The following is a 16,672-nucleotide window of genomic DNA, read 5'->3' on the forward strand; positions in this document are numbered from 1 at the left end:
ACATTTAAAAGTTTTACTGGCATAGGCGTACCAGTCCAGGGGAGTGATTTTTTCCCTATTGCTAACTGACACAGCTATGCTAGCATAAGCCTTAGGGCAGACACAGTTATACTGGAAAAAAAAGTTCTTTTGCTGTACATCTTACTCTGTTTGGGGAACTGGTTTAAGCAGTCTGTTGGTGATATAAGCCCACTCTCCCATAGACTAGTTGGCCAGTATAACTATCCTGGTATATCTATAGCAGCAAACCCTTTCAAATGTAGACAAGGCATTCATTACAATGAAGAGCACTTAACACATACTCCTGTTGTGCAGTTTATGTAGTGACATGACCAGACTTCCTTTTGTGCCATTATATAGCATAAAAATATGGGTCCCAGATGGCTGAATACAGAGGATCTTCACCTCCTACAAACATAACTTTTATTTTGTATTGTTGTTATAGTGACTTACATTTCTTTCACGTTAGTAACTTGTTCCATGTTTTCTTTTAACACTGTCTTGGATCTCTATCACCGGATATATATAATGGGCACTGAAGATGAAATACATTCATAGCCATAACAACAGAGCACTAAAAATATGTTAAAAGTACCATACTGATTAAATCAAAGCAACTGTTTTCAGTACTTTGTGGCTACAATAAAGAATGCATCTTTAACTGTCAGTACACCTGGTGTACATTCATTGCAAAGAATAACTCTTTATTGGAATATAGTGGAGCAAAAAATGCCCCTTTATTAATTTGATGTACATTAAATATCTTTGCATTTGTTACGTGTATGACAGGTATTTGACAGATAAATTTATACACACTTCCACATTTTATAGATTTATTCTGTACATAGTCATCCTACACAGAGCATGCCCTTTCACAGTTAGAGAGACAGCTTTTCTCAGGGGACTTTATACACTTGGTCAAGCATTTTGGCAATCAGCAATCTGACACAGAGGAGCATGCCAGAAAGATGAGTTCACAATTGTACCAGCTGTACTTGGAATGAAAAATCCAGAAACCTGAAAGTGAGAATTTATCAATGCACATACATGCAAGCACATATATACAGGAGTGATAACTGTAACCCACATTACAGGAGATCATACAGAGAAGTAAAAAAAGAAAAAGGTCAGGGCCATTGCCAAGATCTCAGTACAAAATTGTGGATCTGAAAATGAATGTGAAGAATGGAAATTTAACTTTAAAATCTCAGTACTTTATATACAATATATATATACATTGTCATGTTACAAAACACAGAACACCAGGACATACAGACACACCATGTTTTGTATGTTAAAGACAGTGTGCCAAATTCTGCTCCCAGTTGCCTTGTTGCAATGCCTTTGCTTTTACTTGAGCTCTATTGGGGAAAATTAAGAGCAGAATTTGGCTCAGCATAAAGAAATACATACTTTTTTTTGGTGTTTGCTATTTTTGGGGATTTAGGAGGCACAAACTAGTCACCAAGAATCAGTACCTTGACTATATCAGTAAATTATATTGAAGGCATGGAATTATATTTTCAGCTGGATGGTTATTTTTGTATATACAGGACTGAAATTAACCCAGTGACGTGTGAAGAAAAAATTATCCATTTTTTGTTTGTTTACACGCCTTCACACGTCAAATATATTTGTGGCCACATACAAGTTACAATTTAATTTATTAGAATTTTAACTCAAGACAGATGATAACATTTTTTAAAAATATAATAGGGCTGGAAAATAAAGTGATCAGTTGATTCATGTGGTTTCTGACCTGGAATGATATTACAATGCACTGTATTGGTTGGAACGCCAGTCACTTGTATGAGGACATCAAAGGTTAAAATTATTAAGTTACAGTCCATACATTGGTAGATTAAACCAATATGTTATAGAGAATTCCTCTCACCCCAGGACTCAGTAAAGAAGTTGCTTCCAATACTGCATAACACAAGATCATGCATTTAACTGTTGTTTTTCTTTTAAGTTAACTTATAAGAAAGCTCAGGTCTTAATATCGTAAACTGCTCCATTGACTTCCATTGACTATACAGGGATAGGGGCTTGCCTGTATAGACCAACTTGCTGGATCAAGGCCTAAATCAGTAGGTATATGTTGCTCTAGTTTTGGGGGATTTTTTTAAACGGAAGTATATTCTTCATGGTCATAGGTGAAGTGTTACAGAAACCAGCCATCACACTGGTGGGATCCACACAGGGGGAGGGACGAGAGAGCTCTAAGTTTCTTACAAAAACATTGTATAGTTAAACATTAACTTTAAATAGTTATATTTAACATTCTATTACTTTTTCTTCTAAATTATTTCATTTTAATGTTTGTTCCATAGTTCCAATGATGATGATAAGGTCAGCAACGTTCACTAGAAACCTAAAGACTCATTTTCATTTTTTTAAAGAAAGCCTACAAGAAACTGCAAGCCACAGTGTCCCACAACTGACATTTTTTTTCTTTCCATTAGAATATCCACCATTCACCAATGATGATGTTGTATCAGCATTGCTGCGCTGTTGTGTGTTATTACTTAACTAAATGGTTCAGAATGAATTTCACTCTCAAGTAAATCAGGCAATACGCGTGATTCCCAACTATGGACAGTGCGGTGTTGTCTGTTTTAATTTCTTTCAAAAAGTCTTAGTTTTCCTGTACCAAATATGCTTTGTTCATTCTTGTGAGCATAGAACACCCTTGTTTTTCTGCTGACTTCTTAATTCTGCAACGCACAGGCACACAAACTGCCCGGAAACACATTGGAAAGAATGAAGCTGTTTGCATCTAGGGAAGAAGCATAATGAGTGTCGGAGCCCTAGAAATAACTCTCTCCACCCTCTTTCCTTGTGTGTGTGCTTTTTCAGACTGGCTTCACTTGAATAATAGCAGGAATGGTACAATACGCTGCTCATTACAGAGCTAGATCTTTGTCAACGTTAATGATTAATTGAAAGACATCCTGACAATGGCTCTGTTTCTAGCTGGTCAAAGAATGCTGATAAGAGCAGTGGCAAACAATTTAGCCATAAGAACATTATTAGAACAGCGGCAGCTATGTCTGCAGGAACAATGAAAAACACACAGTACAGAAAGAAGACAGACATAGTCCCATATATTACACAGAAGTTAATATGTTGAGATCCATATGGAACATTATTCAGAACATACTTTGCTTCCAAAAAGAAAAAAAATCCAAGGATTTATATTTGATTTTGACTATTCTAGTATGCTGAGTCACTGGAACCTGTGTGACATACTTCTATATGGTTTGTTGCTTCATTGTTTGGCACAGCATGGTGAGGAAAGGTTGCAGCTAAATCAAAGCTTACTCCTAAAACAATTACAGGCGTTCTCTTTCAGTGACATCAAATGAAGGGCAAACTAAGAAAGCACTTGGCACCACAGCAATTTTATGGATGATTAAGTAAAGAATTTTGCACTAGGAAGTAAGTAGTGTATTTTGTATTCAAAGCATAATGCAGCAAATGGCAATCAATGGCACTGAGAATGAAATTGCATTTTAAAAACAACATTTCAAATTAAGTTTTATAATGTATAAAAGTCTTACACTTGTCATACACACACACACACACACAGAGGAATGCGTATGTGTGTGTGTGTGTGTGCATTTTCACCAAAACTGTACAGTACATCTCCTTTACAATAAACAATACTCACATACTGCATTATATCATGGCAGTGATTAGAACTCAAAGGAAATTTACTGCAGAAAAAACCTAGGACCTGAACCATAGGCCTCTAGCCTACTAGTTTTGTTTTATTCTATTTCAAAATCTCTCACTTTCTCTCTCCCCTCTCCCCCATCCTTTTTTCTTTATTGAGCAAATGTGGTCCTGTTGAGAATGAGAAACTGATCCTGCCACATTGCTTCAGCTGGAGATAGATCTGAATTTACCAAGTAGATAGTTGGATGCCAGACAAGTATAATGGGAGTGAGTTTGAAAGTGTGTGCAGTGATGGGCAGAGAAAAGCATTAGATGGCAGTTCTAGCTGGAGACACCCATGAAATGAGAGCAGGGCTACAGAACACAGATCCATGCGAGCACCTGGCAGAGTGGTTTGCTCTCAGCAGTTTATGTGAAGTGATGTACAGTGTCCATTCATGGCACTGCAGTTTAGGGTTGCACTGCAGGGGCTCATGGTTCAGATCTAGGGATCCTGGATGCCCAGGCTATGGTAGGTGGCCAACCTTAGAAGTAAAAAGATGTGGGGATCTTTAGGATCCAAGAAGAAAGTAGCAGAGCTGATTGGTCATGGAGAGACCAAGGGAAACTGCAGTCCCCCAAGTTGATCCTCCCTTTCATTACTAGACTGATGTCATGGGTTATAGCCTGCAGCTCAGATGAAAGGAGGAACAGAAAGATGGAGTAGCTGACAAGATGCATAGTTCAGCTACTCCCACATGCCCGCTAGGATGTCTGTCCTACTAAATGTATATCAATGGAGAAGGTGGGTGAGAGGGACAGTTCTATTTTGTGTTGAATTACTCTTCTCCAGTGACCATCGTGGCAAAGCAATCCCTTTCCCCTCCTGAGATACCAGACTGTCCACGGGGGTATGGTGAGGAGAAAGTAGCATGTACTAGAGCATTCCACTAAAGAGAAGATCATTAAAGCCCCAATCCTAGAAAGCAATTGAATTTGTGATTTGTCTCACAAATCTACTCAGGCTCCCCAAAGTCACATGACATGACAGGCTCCCCAAAGTCACATTTTTGCTGCACTAAGAGGAGTCTCAGCGCAGCAGATAATTTCACCCTAATTTCTACAAATTTAGGTGAAAAAAGACTGCAGACAAACTCTACTTCCTTGTAATTTATTTTATTTGGGTTGGATGCAGCCCTGCACAAGCTGGTAAATGTGGAAATAACACTAGTGTAAAACTGGTGTACCCAAGAGAAGAATCAACCAAGCACGATGAATCTTAGTTCTATGCCGTGTTTATTGAACCTCTGGATCAAAGAGAAGACCTGAAGTGGTCTGGAGACCTCTCCAGTAATTTTAAGATTCTAGAGCAGGGTTAAATGTTGAAAGAGCCTCCTAAATCCAAGAAAAGAAATGGAGGAAAATAGATCACTATAGGAAAAATAAAGAATAAAAAACAGTGACAAGCCCATACATGTTTTCCATAACCTGGTTAAACTGCACACCCCCCACCCCATACGTGCACACACCACGCTTGAAAGTTTTCAGAAAGATCAATTGGGCCATGTAGCAGATGCCAGCAGGATGATGTCAACCCGAGGACTATAATTTAATCACTCTGTTCTACAGAGCTTGAGAAGATCTACTACAAACTAATGCTTTCTAATTAGTTTGTGATTCTGCTTTTGTGTTACAAACGCACATGTCTGACATGTTTGCCATATCATGGCAAAAATCCAGATTTGTATTTATCTGCATGTTAAAGTATCTTTTTTGATACTGTTTGCAGTATTGTGGTAGCCATGTTAGTACCAGGATATTAGAGAGATCAGATGGGTGAGATAATATCTTTTATTGGACCATCTTCTGTTGGCGAGAAAGACAAGCTTTCAGATTTCAGGACCTGAAGATGATCTCTCTAGATCTCAAAAATTTGTCTCTTTCACCCACAGAAGTTGAGCCAATAAAAGATATTACCTCACCCGCCTGGTCTCTCTTCATGCTGTGTTTCCTGAACTGATAGTAAAGGATCTTATTAACAAGAGCTGACATTTGACAGTGAGTTTGGTGAACAGGAAGGCAGGAAACGCTGAGGAAAAGTAGTCCGTCTGACTTGTTTTCTTCTGGAATTTGACTGCTGAGCATTTTTCGCCCACATTCTAGAGGAAGTGGAGCAGCTCTGCTTCACTTCCTGTATATGTGACCCACTGAGTGTACAGTATTCAGGATTCACTTTTAACCTTGTGTTTGAACTGTAGTTCCATTTCCAGCTAAATATAAAAAAATAAAGTGTGTCAGACAAGTTATGCTAACATAACGCTGCCTTGGTTGGATAAGGGAGCTATGATAGGATGTATGTAACTGTCCCTGGCTGAATGAAGAAGTGTTTTAGAATCCTTCACTAGGGAAAGAGCTAAAGCCTAGACAATAGAGACTGCCTGAGCTGTCAGGCCTGGAGAAAGGAGCTGACAACTATGGCTCCATTAGGCTACTGGAAAGTGGAGCTGACAGATGTGCCTCAATAGCATGGCCGGCAGCTATATAAAAGTGAGGTTTTCAGGGGTGCCAAGAAAGGAAAAGGGTGAGGCTTCTGGGAAAAAAAGAACGAAACTTCCTCCCAAATGGAGCTGAGCTTGGTGACAGTACCAGGATGCTTTCCTTGATCTTCATTTGCCACATCTAAAGGGATAAGTGGAGCTTCTGACAAGAGGATCTTTATTCCTTGATTATGTGTGTAAGGCCACCTGGACATTAAATGAACTTTCAGAGACTATCTACTTCCCATGATGGGGACAACTTGAAGGGCTGTTTTGCTTTAGCTTGTTTTCCATCCTGGGTTAAAGAAGTGTTGACCTCAAACCCAAAGGTTGGAGCACTGGCTTATTACTGGAGGATATAAGGAAATTAAAGGCAACTGAGAGGAATAAGTGAGGGAATTTAGAAGAGGATCTATGGAAGGCAAGCTAATTTGGAATCAGTAGAATGGTAGGATCAGGGAGAAGAAAGGAAAAAAGTGGGACGGGAGACTTGATAGATGTAATAGCCTGTTTGGAAATCTTGGGAACAACAGGGAGCAGGAGGCTGGGCAAGAGGAGGACAGCTGGGCTGGAGCTATCAGGCAAGGAGCTCTGGCATCTTTTCTTCTGTGATTAAAGGCTGCATGATTGTCCTCAGTGAAGGCACTGACTAGAACCAGGCACTGTGAAGGCAGGCTTCCCTGCATATCTCTGCCAGCCTACTTCAATCCCACCCTGCAGGAACCATGCACTAGGACCATTCTAGTCCTGCCCTCTCTTTCTATAGTTATAAATCTCTGACTACCTGGAGCAAGCATTAGCACTGGGTTGAACCCTCTTCATTTCAAAGCAGAAAAAAGGCTAGAACTTGCATCTTCCTCCACAAATAACAAGGGCCCCCAACATTTGAACTGAAAGAGAAACTCTGTTACCTCACAGCAGGATAAGGACTATGACACACAGATAAGTAGTTATGATTTCATCCATTAGAGGGCTCTGGTACATTAACCTAAGCCAGTTTGGTTTGTTCTCTCTAATATGTACACACACAGTATATGGCATTCTCCTATGAAGTTGCATGTGATTTATCTTCTTCAATGAAGTAGAGTAACATCTGGAACTAAGCCTCCGAAGGTCAAATACTGTTGCTCCAAGCAGCTGTACTACCAAGCCCCTGATTGTATGTACACAGCTGCAATTATATTCTCTGCTCTTGCCCTCACAGCATAACATGTTGGGAAGATGGAGGAGGGAAGGCTTGCACTTATTTTCTCTTTGTTCCTCTCCCCTTCTATTCTTCCTTTTCTTTTCCCCCCTTCCTCCTTCTCTCCCTTTTTTGCCACCTCTACCTCACTTTAAGTGTGTGCAGGGGAAGGATCTTATAACATTCATTGGTAGCCTGGAGCTGCACCCAGGCACTCAGGTATTTTCTTTTTCTGTAGGCCAGTTTATACCACATGCCCTATCCCAATCACACTATGTGCTCTAATGCTGTTGGCTACACTGTATCTAGGCTGAGTCATAGACTGAGGTGGCTATAAGCAAGAAATCTAAGATGTAGCCTAGATTTAGCAAAATCACCAGCATTGTTGTGGATAACGGTGAAATAGTGGTGAGGATTTAATAGTAAATGAGCACGTTTTTAAACATAATGAGATTTTAGTATGTTAGCCCTGAACTGGAGCCCTCAGTAACTGATCCTCACTTTCCTATGTCCCCTTTCCTCCACACTGGTCATAGCCCTACACATACTGAATTTCATAATTCTTTAAAGTAACACACAGAACTGAACACAACATATCACTTTAAATAGACAGCATGTGGCACAAAAATGTTATTTACCACTGGTTGTTGATCATCACTCTAAATCTGTACAGAGGCTTCAGATTTCGAAACAAGATGAGCAATAAGTACAAGGCAGTCATCTGACTAAGGGGTGACTCAAGGGAGTGCCCTGAAAAATGAGCGAGCGAGATGCACACAATGGCCAGAATTAGATACTTTCCTAATTACAGGAAACGGCTTTTCACTATTGCTAAGGCTGAGACATATAGATAAAATCCACGCGACTCAAAGCTAAGGCTAACATTGTCTTTTTTTTTTTTTTGAGAGGTGTGCAGGGATGGGAGGACTAGGAAGTGTTAAATGATGAGATATTGTTAAGATTAATATTTGCAAATTTATGCCAATTGTATAAACTGATATACTAAGAAATATTACTTTTTTTTTTTTTTTTAATTTAGCAGTTGTAGGTAAATGATTTAGTTCCGGAGATTGTGATCATGTTAAACAGAGGCTGAAGATAACATGTAGGAGGCACTCTAATATAAAATATTTTTTCTAAATATTGTTATATCTTCAAGGGAGTGAAAGTTAGTAGGTTAAATAGCAAAAGCACTTTTCTTAAAGCTGTTTACTTTTCATATAGGCATTGGGCTTTATTCTGCCTTCACTCACACTAGTTTTACATTAGTGAACGATTGACTAGAGTAGAACTACTCATGGTTTACACCGAGATAAGTTCAGACAAAGCCCTTGTTTTCTAAAATGCTCAGAAATTTCCAGACATCCAAGTGTTGGTATCTCTAAATACACTCTGGAGGATCAGAAAGCAGTGAAAGTGCTGCTTTGCCTATTCTCTTACTTCCCTTACTCATTATGAGCTTTGCTGGCCTCTGTAAGAGGAGTTGTTTCTCCTCAGCACAGACAGGTTTACTATTATGATTGCAATTGTTAATCTTTAACCACGATTGAATCTACATAAGATGGTTTCCTCTGAAAGAGGCATTGCCACTGCCAAAGCCTGTCGTGCCCTTTTCTAAGAAAGCAGGAAGTCCCTACTGCTTAAATATAGTCACACAACGTTAATATTCTCAGTACGGATGCAGAATATGCAGTTTCCTGTTTAATGCTGCATGCATTGATCTGTGTAAGATTGACATTTACTGCACCAATACTGTTAAATAATTGACTTTCATGTCTGTATCACTGTGGAAGCTAATGGTGTCATGGCAAAAATCTAGAACCTATTTTTTAATGTCCAAGATGTGACCATTCGCTTGCATTTTAAACACCTAGCTACCAGCATGGTTTTCTCTTCCTGAATATGTCTTTGTAAATGTTTCAAGAGGTAGCTTTGCAATTTGAAAGATAAAAAGTATTAAACAGCAAAAGTATGCAAAAGAAGGTGAAACTTTAAAACTTTCTTATGGAAGTTTCTAAACCTCTGTCACAGAAAAATATCTCATTTTGAGTTAGATTTCTGCTATTTGATCACCATTCTAAGAACTGAAAATCTGAAGCCTTTGCACCATTCAGTTAAGGGAGTTGACACTTGAAAGGAGAGGGAAATAAATCATAAATGGCTTTTTTCCAGTTTTACATCAACACCTGGGTTCTTGTGTCAGGAAGTCGAAGTCCCACCAGACCTCCACATACGAGAACAGTTGAAGCTAGAAGAATGGGGATTGCTTTGGTGATGCCAACAAGGGAACCAAATATTAAGTTTCCAAGTACAGCTGCTGCTTTGCATAGTGCATTCAAAAAGCCAAAGCCTGTTGCCCTAAAAGAAAAAAAAAAAAAAGAACAACATTAAATATGCTTGAAAAATTAAAGCCTTTGGGACGGATCCTCAGCTGGGGTAAATCAGAGTAGCCCCATTGACTTCAGTGGAGCCATCTCAATTTACACTAGCTGAGGATCTGGCCTCTTGATTGCATAGTGTGCCAACAAAACAAGGGGACGATCATCTTTGTATGGGGAACAGAAAATTTTAATTTCCTCCAGCTGGCACACCTGATCAAACAGTTGGTGGAAATGCTGATGAGATCTCATCCTCATATAATAATGAACATTAAGACTTTGGACATGAACCGAATGGGGGCTTGAAAAATGGGTCTACATACATGCTACACTGCAAAGAAAACCCCATAGCCCCGAGTCTCAGCGCCCAGGTCAACTGACTCAGGCTCGTGGGGTTGGGATGTGTGGGGCTATAAAATTGCAGCGTAGACATTCAGGCTTAGCTCTGAAAGCCTGCAAGCAGGGAGGGCCTTAAAGTACAGGCTCCAGCCCCAGCCTAAACACCTACACTGCTATTTTCAGCCCTGCAGCCCAAGCCCAATGAGTCTGAGTCAATTGACCCAGGCTCTGAAATTTGGTGCCACAGGTTTTAATTTGAAGGGTAGACATGCCCTAAGAGATTCTGCAGGATAGGAAAGGGAGGTGGTTTGCTAGCAGAGAATCTAATAAAAACACTTCCAAGTGGACATTGCTTTATGGAAACATAATATATGATCCTATTAATATTCTGTATCAAAGCTGAAGAGTAACTCGTCTACTTAGCTGATGACAAGGTTAAAACTAGATATGTTCTGCAAACCACTTTGATTTTAAAAAACCTTGTTTAATCAGGAATATATCATATGGAGACTGTTGCTTAGGTAATTTTGCACAGGATGTCCCAAAGAGAACAAAACCTCTAATAGAAACAAAGAAAGGCAAAGGGTATCAGAAGTGTTAGTCAATATGGGTTTGGACAGAGGTGTCCTGTGTCATCAGGGGCTTCAGTCAGAGGAACACAAGGGTGAAGGCTGATGACCAAGACGATGACACTGTAGTGGGATGTTGTACAGATGCTGAAGCCAACATTCTTCTTTTCCAAGAATTCTTATGGGAGAAAAATCATAAGTGTTGATATCTATTGTTTCCACATTAGCTCTGTGAATTATGTACTTTCTGAACTCATGACACATGGTCAGTCTTGCTGTGTGATTATACCCATCACTGCTATATTAGACCCTTGGCATGTTCTCTGGTGCCCACAGGTCACTTGCAGCCAACAGCTGTGCTTTATGCTTCCCTTGCAACCTTTAAAATACTTGAACTTTAGCAAAATATTGTTCCTTTTGATTAAAGTATTGATTATTCTTTTTTATACCACACGGTGCCCCTTTAACATACCACACCAGGGAAAAAACCTCAGTGATATGTCTGGGGGCTATTTAGTGATTAAAAAAATTAATCATGATTAATTGTGCTGTTAAAAAATAGAATACCATTTACTTTAAATATTTTTGGATTTACTACATTTTCAAATATATTAATTTCAATTATAAGACAGAATACAAAGTGTACAGTGCTCAATTTATTTTTTATTACAAATATTTGCACTGTAAAAAACAAAAAACCTCCAAAATTGTATTTTTCAATTCACCTCATACAAGTACTATAGTGCAATCTCTTTATTGTGAAAGATGAACTTACAAATATAGAATTATGTACCAAAAAAACTGCATTAAAAATAAAACAATGTAAACTTTAGAGCCTACTCTAGTTTTTACCCGCATTCTGCATATATTTCATGTTATAGCAGTCTCGGATGATGACCCAGCACATGTTCGTTTTAAGAACACTTTCACAGCAGATTTGACAAAACACAAAGAAGGAACCGACGTGAGATTTCTGAAAATAGCTAAAGCACTCAACCCAAGGTTTAAGAATCTGAAGTGCCGTCCAAAATCTGAGAGGGACGTGGTGTAGAGCATGCTTTTAGAAGTCTTAAAAGAGCAACACACTGATGCAGAAACTACAGAACCTAAACCACCAAAAAAGAAAAATCAACCTTCTGCTGGTGGCATCAGACTCAGATGATGAAAATAAACGTGCGTCAGTCCACACTGCTTTGGACTGTTATCAAGCAGAAGCCATCATCAGCATGGACGCATGTCCTCTAGAATGACACTTGAAGCATGAAGGGACATATGAATCTTTAGTGCATCTGGCATGTAAATATCTAGCAACTCTGGCTACAAAAGTGCCATGCGAATGCCTGTTCTCACTTTCTGGTGACATTGTAAATAAGAAGCAAGCAGGATTATTTTCTGCAAATTATAACCAACCTTGTTTGTCTGAGTGATTGGCTCACCAAGAAGTAGCACTGAGTGGACTTGTAGGCTCTAAAGTTTTACACTGTTTTGTTTTTGAGTGCAGTTATGTAACAAAAAAAATCTGCATTTTTAAGTTACACTTTCACCATAAAGAGATTGCACTACAGTACTTGTATGAGGTGAATTAAACTAAAGAAATAGTATTTTATCATTTTTACAGTGCATACATTTGGAATAAAAATAATATAAAGTGAGCACTGTGAACTTTATATTCTGTGTTGTAATTGAAATCAATATTGGAAATGTGGAAAAACATCCAAAATATTTAATAAATTTCAGTTGGTATTTTAGTGTTATAAGTGCGATTAATCACATGAGTTAACTGTGATTGACAGCTCTAATTTTTTTATATTATATACACACACACGCACACACTTATTGTAGCTTCCACTAGTGCCCTAAGGCCAAAATTTGCCCAAAAGATTATGAACACTGAGAAAAACAATGTTTATGTAGAGATAATGTAATCCTTTTCTGTCCACAGGTCTCAGCCTAAATGCAGTAAAAGCTAACAGAATAAGAGTTAACAGAACTAACAAAAGAATATAGATCTAGCTAATGCAAATTTAGACACAGATCTAGACATAAAATCTTTGGAAGGGCAATGCTAGCAAACATATGGAGATACTTTCTATATTATTCTGTAGAGGTAAATTGCTTCTCAGGTGCTATCTGCTTACATCATCTAGTTATAACAAGGGCCTGCATATAATTTCCTGAGCATTTGGAACATTTATTTTCATATCCTGTGCTCTACAACTAGCACATTCAGAACCTGCAGTATATTCCAAGACTGTTATCAGGTGGATGTCTCTGTATTTTAACTCAAATATGAAGGTACTTTTTAAAGATGGTATGTAATATATTTGAACTAAATTGGTGCAGTATTCAGGTACTGAAAAAACCCAGTTCTTTAGCAAAATATAATTGGCATAGTCAAACTTTTGCAACTGGATGGTGCTGCTAATTTTCTGATCTTATGAACATTGTCAAATGATCATAAAGAGATGAATAAGACTGTTAAAATAAGCCCTTTTTTCTTTGGCCTTGACTGTTTTGAGGTTTTAAAATGAACAACCCTGTAGTAAATGTCATCTTTTGATCTTTATGCAGTCTCCACGCATAAAATGTTGCATAAAATACTATGTTGTTAATTGTGACCAGGAATAAAAATAAGATGTTCAAAGAATGAAGAAAAAATGTCTGAATAATGTAGTCCTTCCTTGGTGCATCTGAACAGTGTTCTCTCTATTTTCAATCATCTCTGATCGCTCACTTGAATCTTTAAACTATGGGCCCGACTGTGCATGGCTTGTGCACCAATAAACACGAACAAGAGTTTCAATGCTGAAGGAAAGCAGAATCAGGCCCAGAGCTTTAAAATACAAACGTGTTTGTTAAAATATTTGTGATTCAAATCAATTAAATCCCATATTAATACTTCCCTTCAGTGCACCCATAACTCATTCTAGTACAACAGAGGGACAGAGAAATGTTGTATGTATCTGCCCCAATTCCCAAGCACAACAGGGCCTAGTCTCCTTCTCTATCTCTGCTGCAATCCTTGCTGCTGTGCTTCGAAGAAGAGATGAAGTGTATTGACATTCTAAGAATCATCAAGGAAACCTGGTGAATCAAAGCACTCAGTGTGGATTGAAATGCAGATGCCTGAAGTCATTACCAAACATTGTACCAATCTGCACTACATTGATCAGTTAATGGGCAAATCGTTGGCACAAATTCCTGTTTTCTGATTTAGCTGTGTGATTCCCATTAGGGACCAGAGGAGTTATGTAGTCATAATCCTGTGCACAGCTTAGAAAATTGACAGGAACACATCACATCAATACTGGTAGTGCAGTGGGGTGGGTTTGTTCAACTCTTCAAAAATTTATTTTATATCTCTTACTAATACTAGAACAACAATATGCAAAATCCTCCAGAAATATGGGGGTGTGACAGGTCTGCCAGTGTGGTGGCAGTGAAGGTAGGTTTTAATTCTGGTGCAAGGGAGGTTTGGTTTAGTTGAGAAATGGCTTCCTTTAGTCAAAACCCCAAATGAAAAAAAGTGGCTAAAAATGAGAGGTTAGTGAACCAAGCATATAGCTCACCAGAGCTCTTTCCCTGAATGCCATTTGTATTCTTCTGTGGGCCAGGTACTTCTACTATTAAACTTAATGGTCTTGCCTTGCAGCCATACCACCTAGTAACTATCTTCCTGAAATTCCAGCAGCATTTGCAGGGACACCTGTCTGTACAGCCCAGGGATTTAACACTTTAGTTTCCAGACCCAGTGCCAGATTCCATCCATACCTTCGTATAAGACTATGAATAACATTATCATGGCTCCCTGAAATATATGTGAGAAGATATAATGGAAGCTAGCAGTTTTTCCTCAATATGTTATGGCCAATCTTCTAATGTTAACAACCCAAGCGTGTCCAGGTTTTTCTCCCTTTCACATTAGGGCACAGTTTCATATCCTAGACTAAGAAGGTGCAAAATTTTACCCACAAGTAGGACCACAGAATTTGCCTTTCTGCATCTGATTAATGGTTCATCAAGGACAATTGTATAGTCTGGTTATAAATCTCTGAAATGTGATCATTTCACACATAGAAGTATACAACTGGAGATATAAGAAAATGAACTACAGTCAGAGAATTAGGGGTTCTAGATTTTTGCATCCTTGATGCTGAAGAGTCAGAGGGAGGGAGGAAGGAGATAGACATTTTGACAAGTACCTAGAGAACTAGATCAAGTGAGTTAATAAAACCCATCTGCTTTTTACAAAATTTTTTTTCCAGCTGAGTTTATCTGAAGTCATCTGCTGGACAGGACAAGTGCAAGTCAGCAGATGAGAATGATCAGGATTATATTACATATGAATCCTCCTTGAGATAATATCTGAAACAAAACATACAGCAGTAGCCTAAAAATAAAGACAGCAAAGAAAGATTTGTGAGGCATTTTATGTCATAAGAATAGAAACATGAGTTTCCACAGAGCGCAGTTGAACCACATCCACAGGATGGCAGTAGAAAATAACTGCCAGGAAGTGTACTGTGAATCAGTGACTGCAAAACTACGTCTGAGATGAATATAAAATTTCTCTGACAGCAACAACAATACGACATAGCGTTTAAAATATCCTGTGGATAATGTTTATCACTCTGGGGGAGTTCTCCAGGCTCAGAAAGGGAAATGAAGGATGGGTGCACTGAGCAGTAGGTAGATCTGTAATTTTTCATTTTTGACCGAACTCTCTGCACTCTTTTCAAATGCTCTGGGAAAAGGCAGGATATGATGATTGCATTTTACAGTACATTGTGAACTCTAAATTAGCTGGCCAAGATCAAAATCCAGATGTCTGGCAGACCTAGTGAAGTTAATGAACTGTTGGATTACTTGATCTAATGTGACTGTGAGGAGGTACAATGAGATGATTATACTTTTCAGTCTTTCAAAAGTCCACTTAGGTTTGGCTTATTTATCTGGTCACAGCTACTCCTGGGCAAGTGTTCTAACTTCTAATCATGGTGCTTCCCAAACTAGTTCACAAGAAGCTGTTGTCATTTACATGAATGTAGCAATTGAATGTTAAAGAAAGAAAATCTTCCTAAACATCTCTTCTCTAGAGGATTTTAGCTCTATTCCATTCAAATGTGTATTACAGTTAGATGTGGTTGACTGTGCAACCTTAATTCTACCTCCTTGTGCATATGAATTATGGTACAGTCTTTAATTACTTGACTGCACACTATCTTTTCCCCCACAGATCCCTTGCCTGATTAAGTGCACAGCATGGACCTGCTTTGGGGATAAATCAGGGCTGTACAATGAAGGAGACTGTTGTCTGCAGGACCCCTGCCTCATTTGCTGAAGAAGCTGGAAGGTGTGTACTGAATGAATCATGGGAATGCCGAGGAGAAAGCACAGTCTCATCTTAAGGTAGTTGAATACTGGCCTGCAGAACGGGATTCTATCCCTGCCTCTACTACACAGTCCCTATGTGATGCCAGGCAAGTCGCTAACCACACTTCAGAAATTGTGTGTTCCTCATTATCCGGGTGTCCAATTTGAGACCCCGGAATCTGATTTGCAGAAGTGCTGCAGCTCATAGCTGCAACTGAAGTCAATGGGAGCTCTGCTTTGAACATATAAACTGTTATACGATGCTAAGTATTGTGAAGAGTTCGATCTTAGCTGTCTCAAATTGGAAGCTCAAAACTAGTGGACACTTCTGACCGTACCTCAGTCCCCCTTGTGTGAAAAGGGAACAATACCACCACCTTTCCTCACTGGGATGTTGTGAAGATTCATTAATTTATGATTGCGAGGGACTAAGAAACTAGAAGAGCACCTTAAGGGAAAAAACACAGGGTAATTAATAATTCTGTAGTCAGTGCAGGGTTTCGATGGTGTGCAGTAAATAATGTATGGAGCCACATGCTAAATCAGGGGTAGGCAACCTATGGCACGTGTTCCGAAGGTGGCACGCGAGCTGATTTTCAGTGGCACTCACACTGCTGGGTCCTGGCCACCGCT

The 16,672-nt window shown here is 39.0% G+C and overlaps 1 protein-coding gene across 5 annotated transcripts in view; it reads right to left on the minus strand.

The window, feature by feature from the left end:
* Nucleotides 1–414: 414 nt before the first annotated feature.
* SV2C (synaptic vesicle glycoprotein 2C) overlaps nt 415–16,672 on the minus strand; it is a 245,395-nt gene continuing 229,137 nt past the window's right edge. For 4 of the 5 annotated variants that reach the window (XM_050944577.1, XM_050944574.1, XM_050944575.1 and 1 more), the window contains one exon: nt 415–9,738. In XM_050944577.1, coding sequence (XP_050800534.1) covers nt 9,555–9,738 — 184 coding nt within the window. In that variant the 3' untranslated portion in view covers nt 415–9,554. The remainder of the gene's footprint in view (nt 9,739–16,672) is intronic. The other variant, XM_050944578.1, reaches the window with a different exon arrangement.

Source organism: Gopherus flavomarginatus, chromosome 3 (assembly GCF_025201925.1).
Source record: "Gopherus flavomarginatus isolate rGopFla2 chromosome 3, rGopFla2.mat.asm, whole genome shotgun sequence".
NCBI lineage: Eukaryota > Metazoa > Chordata > Testudines > Testudinidae > Gopherus > Gopherus flavomarginatus.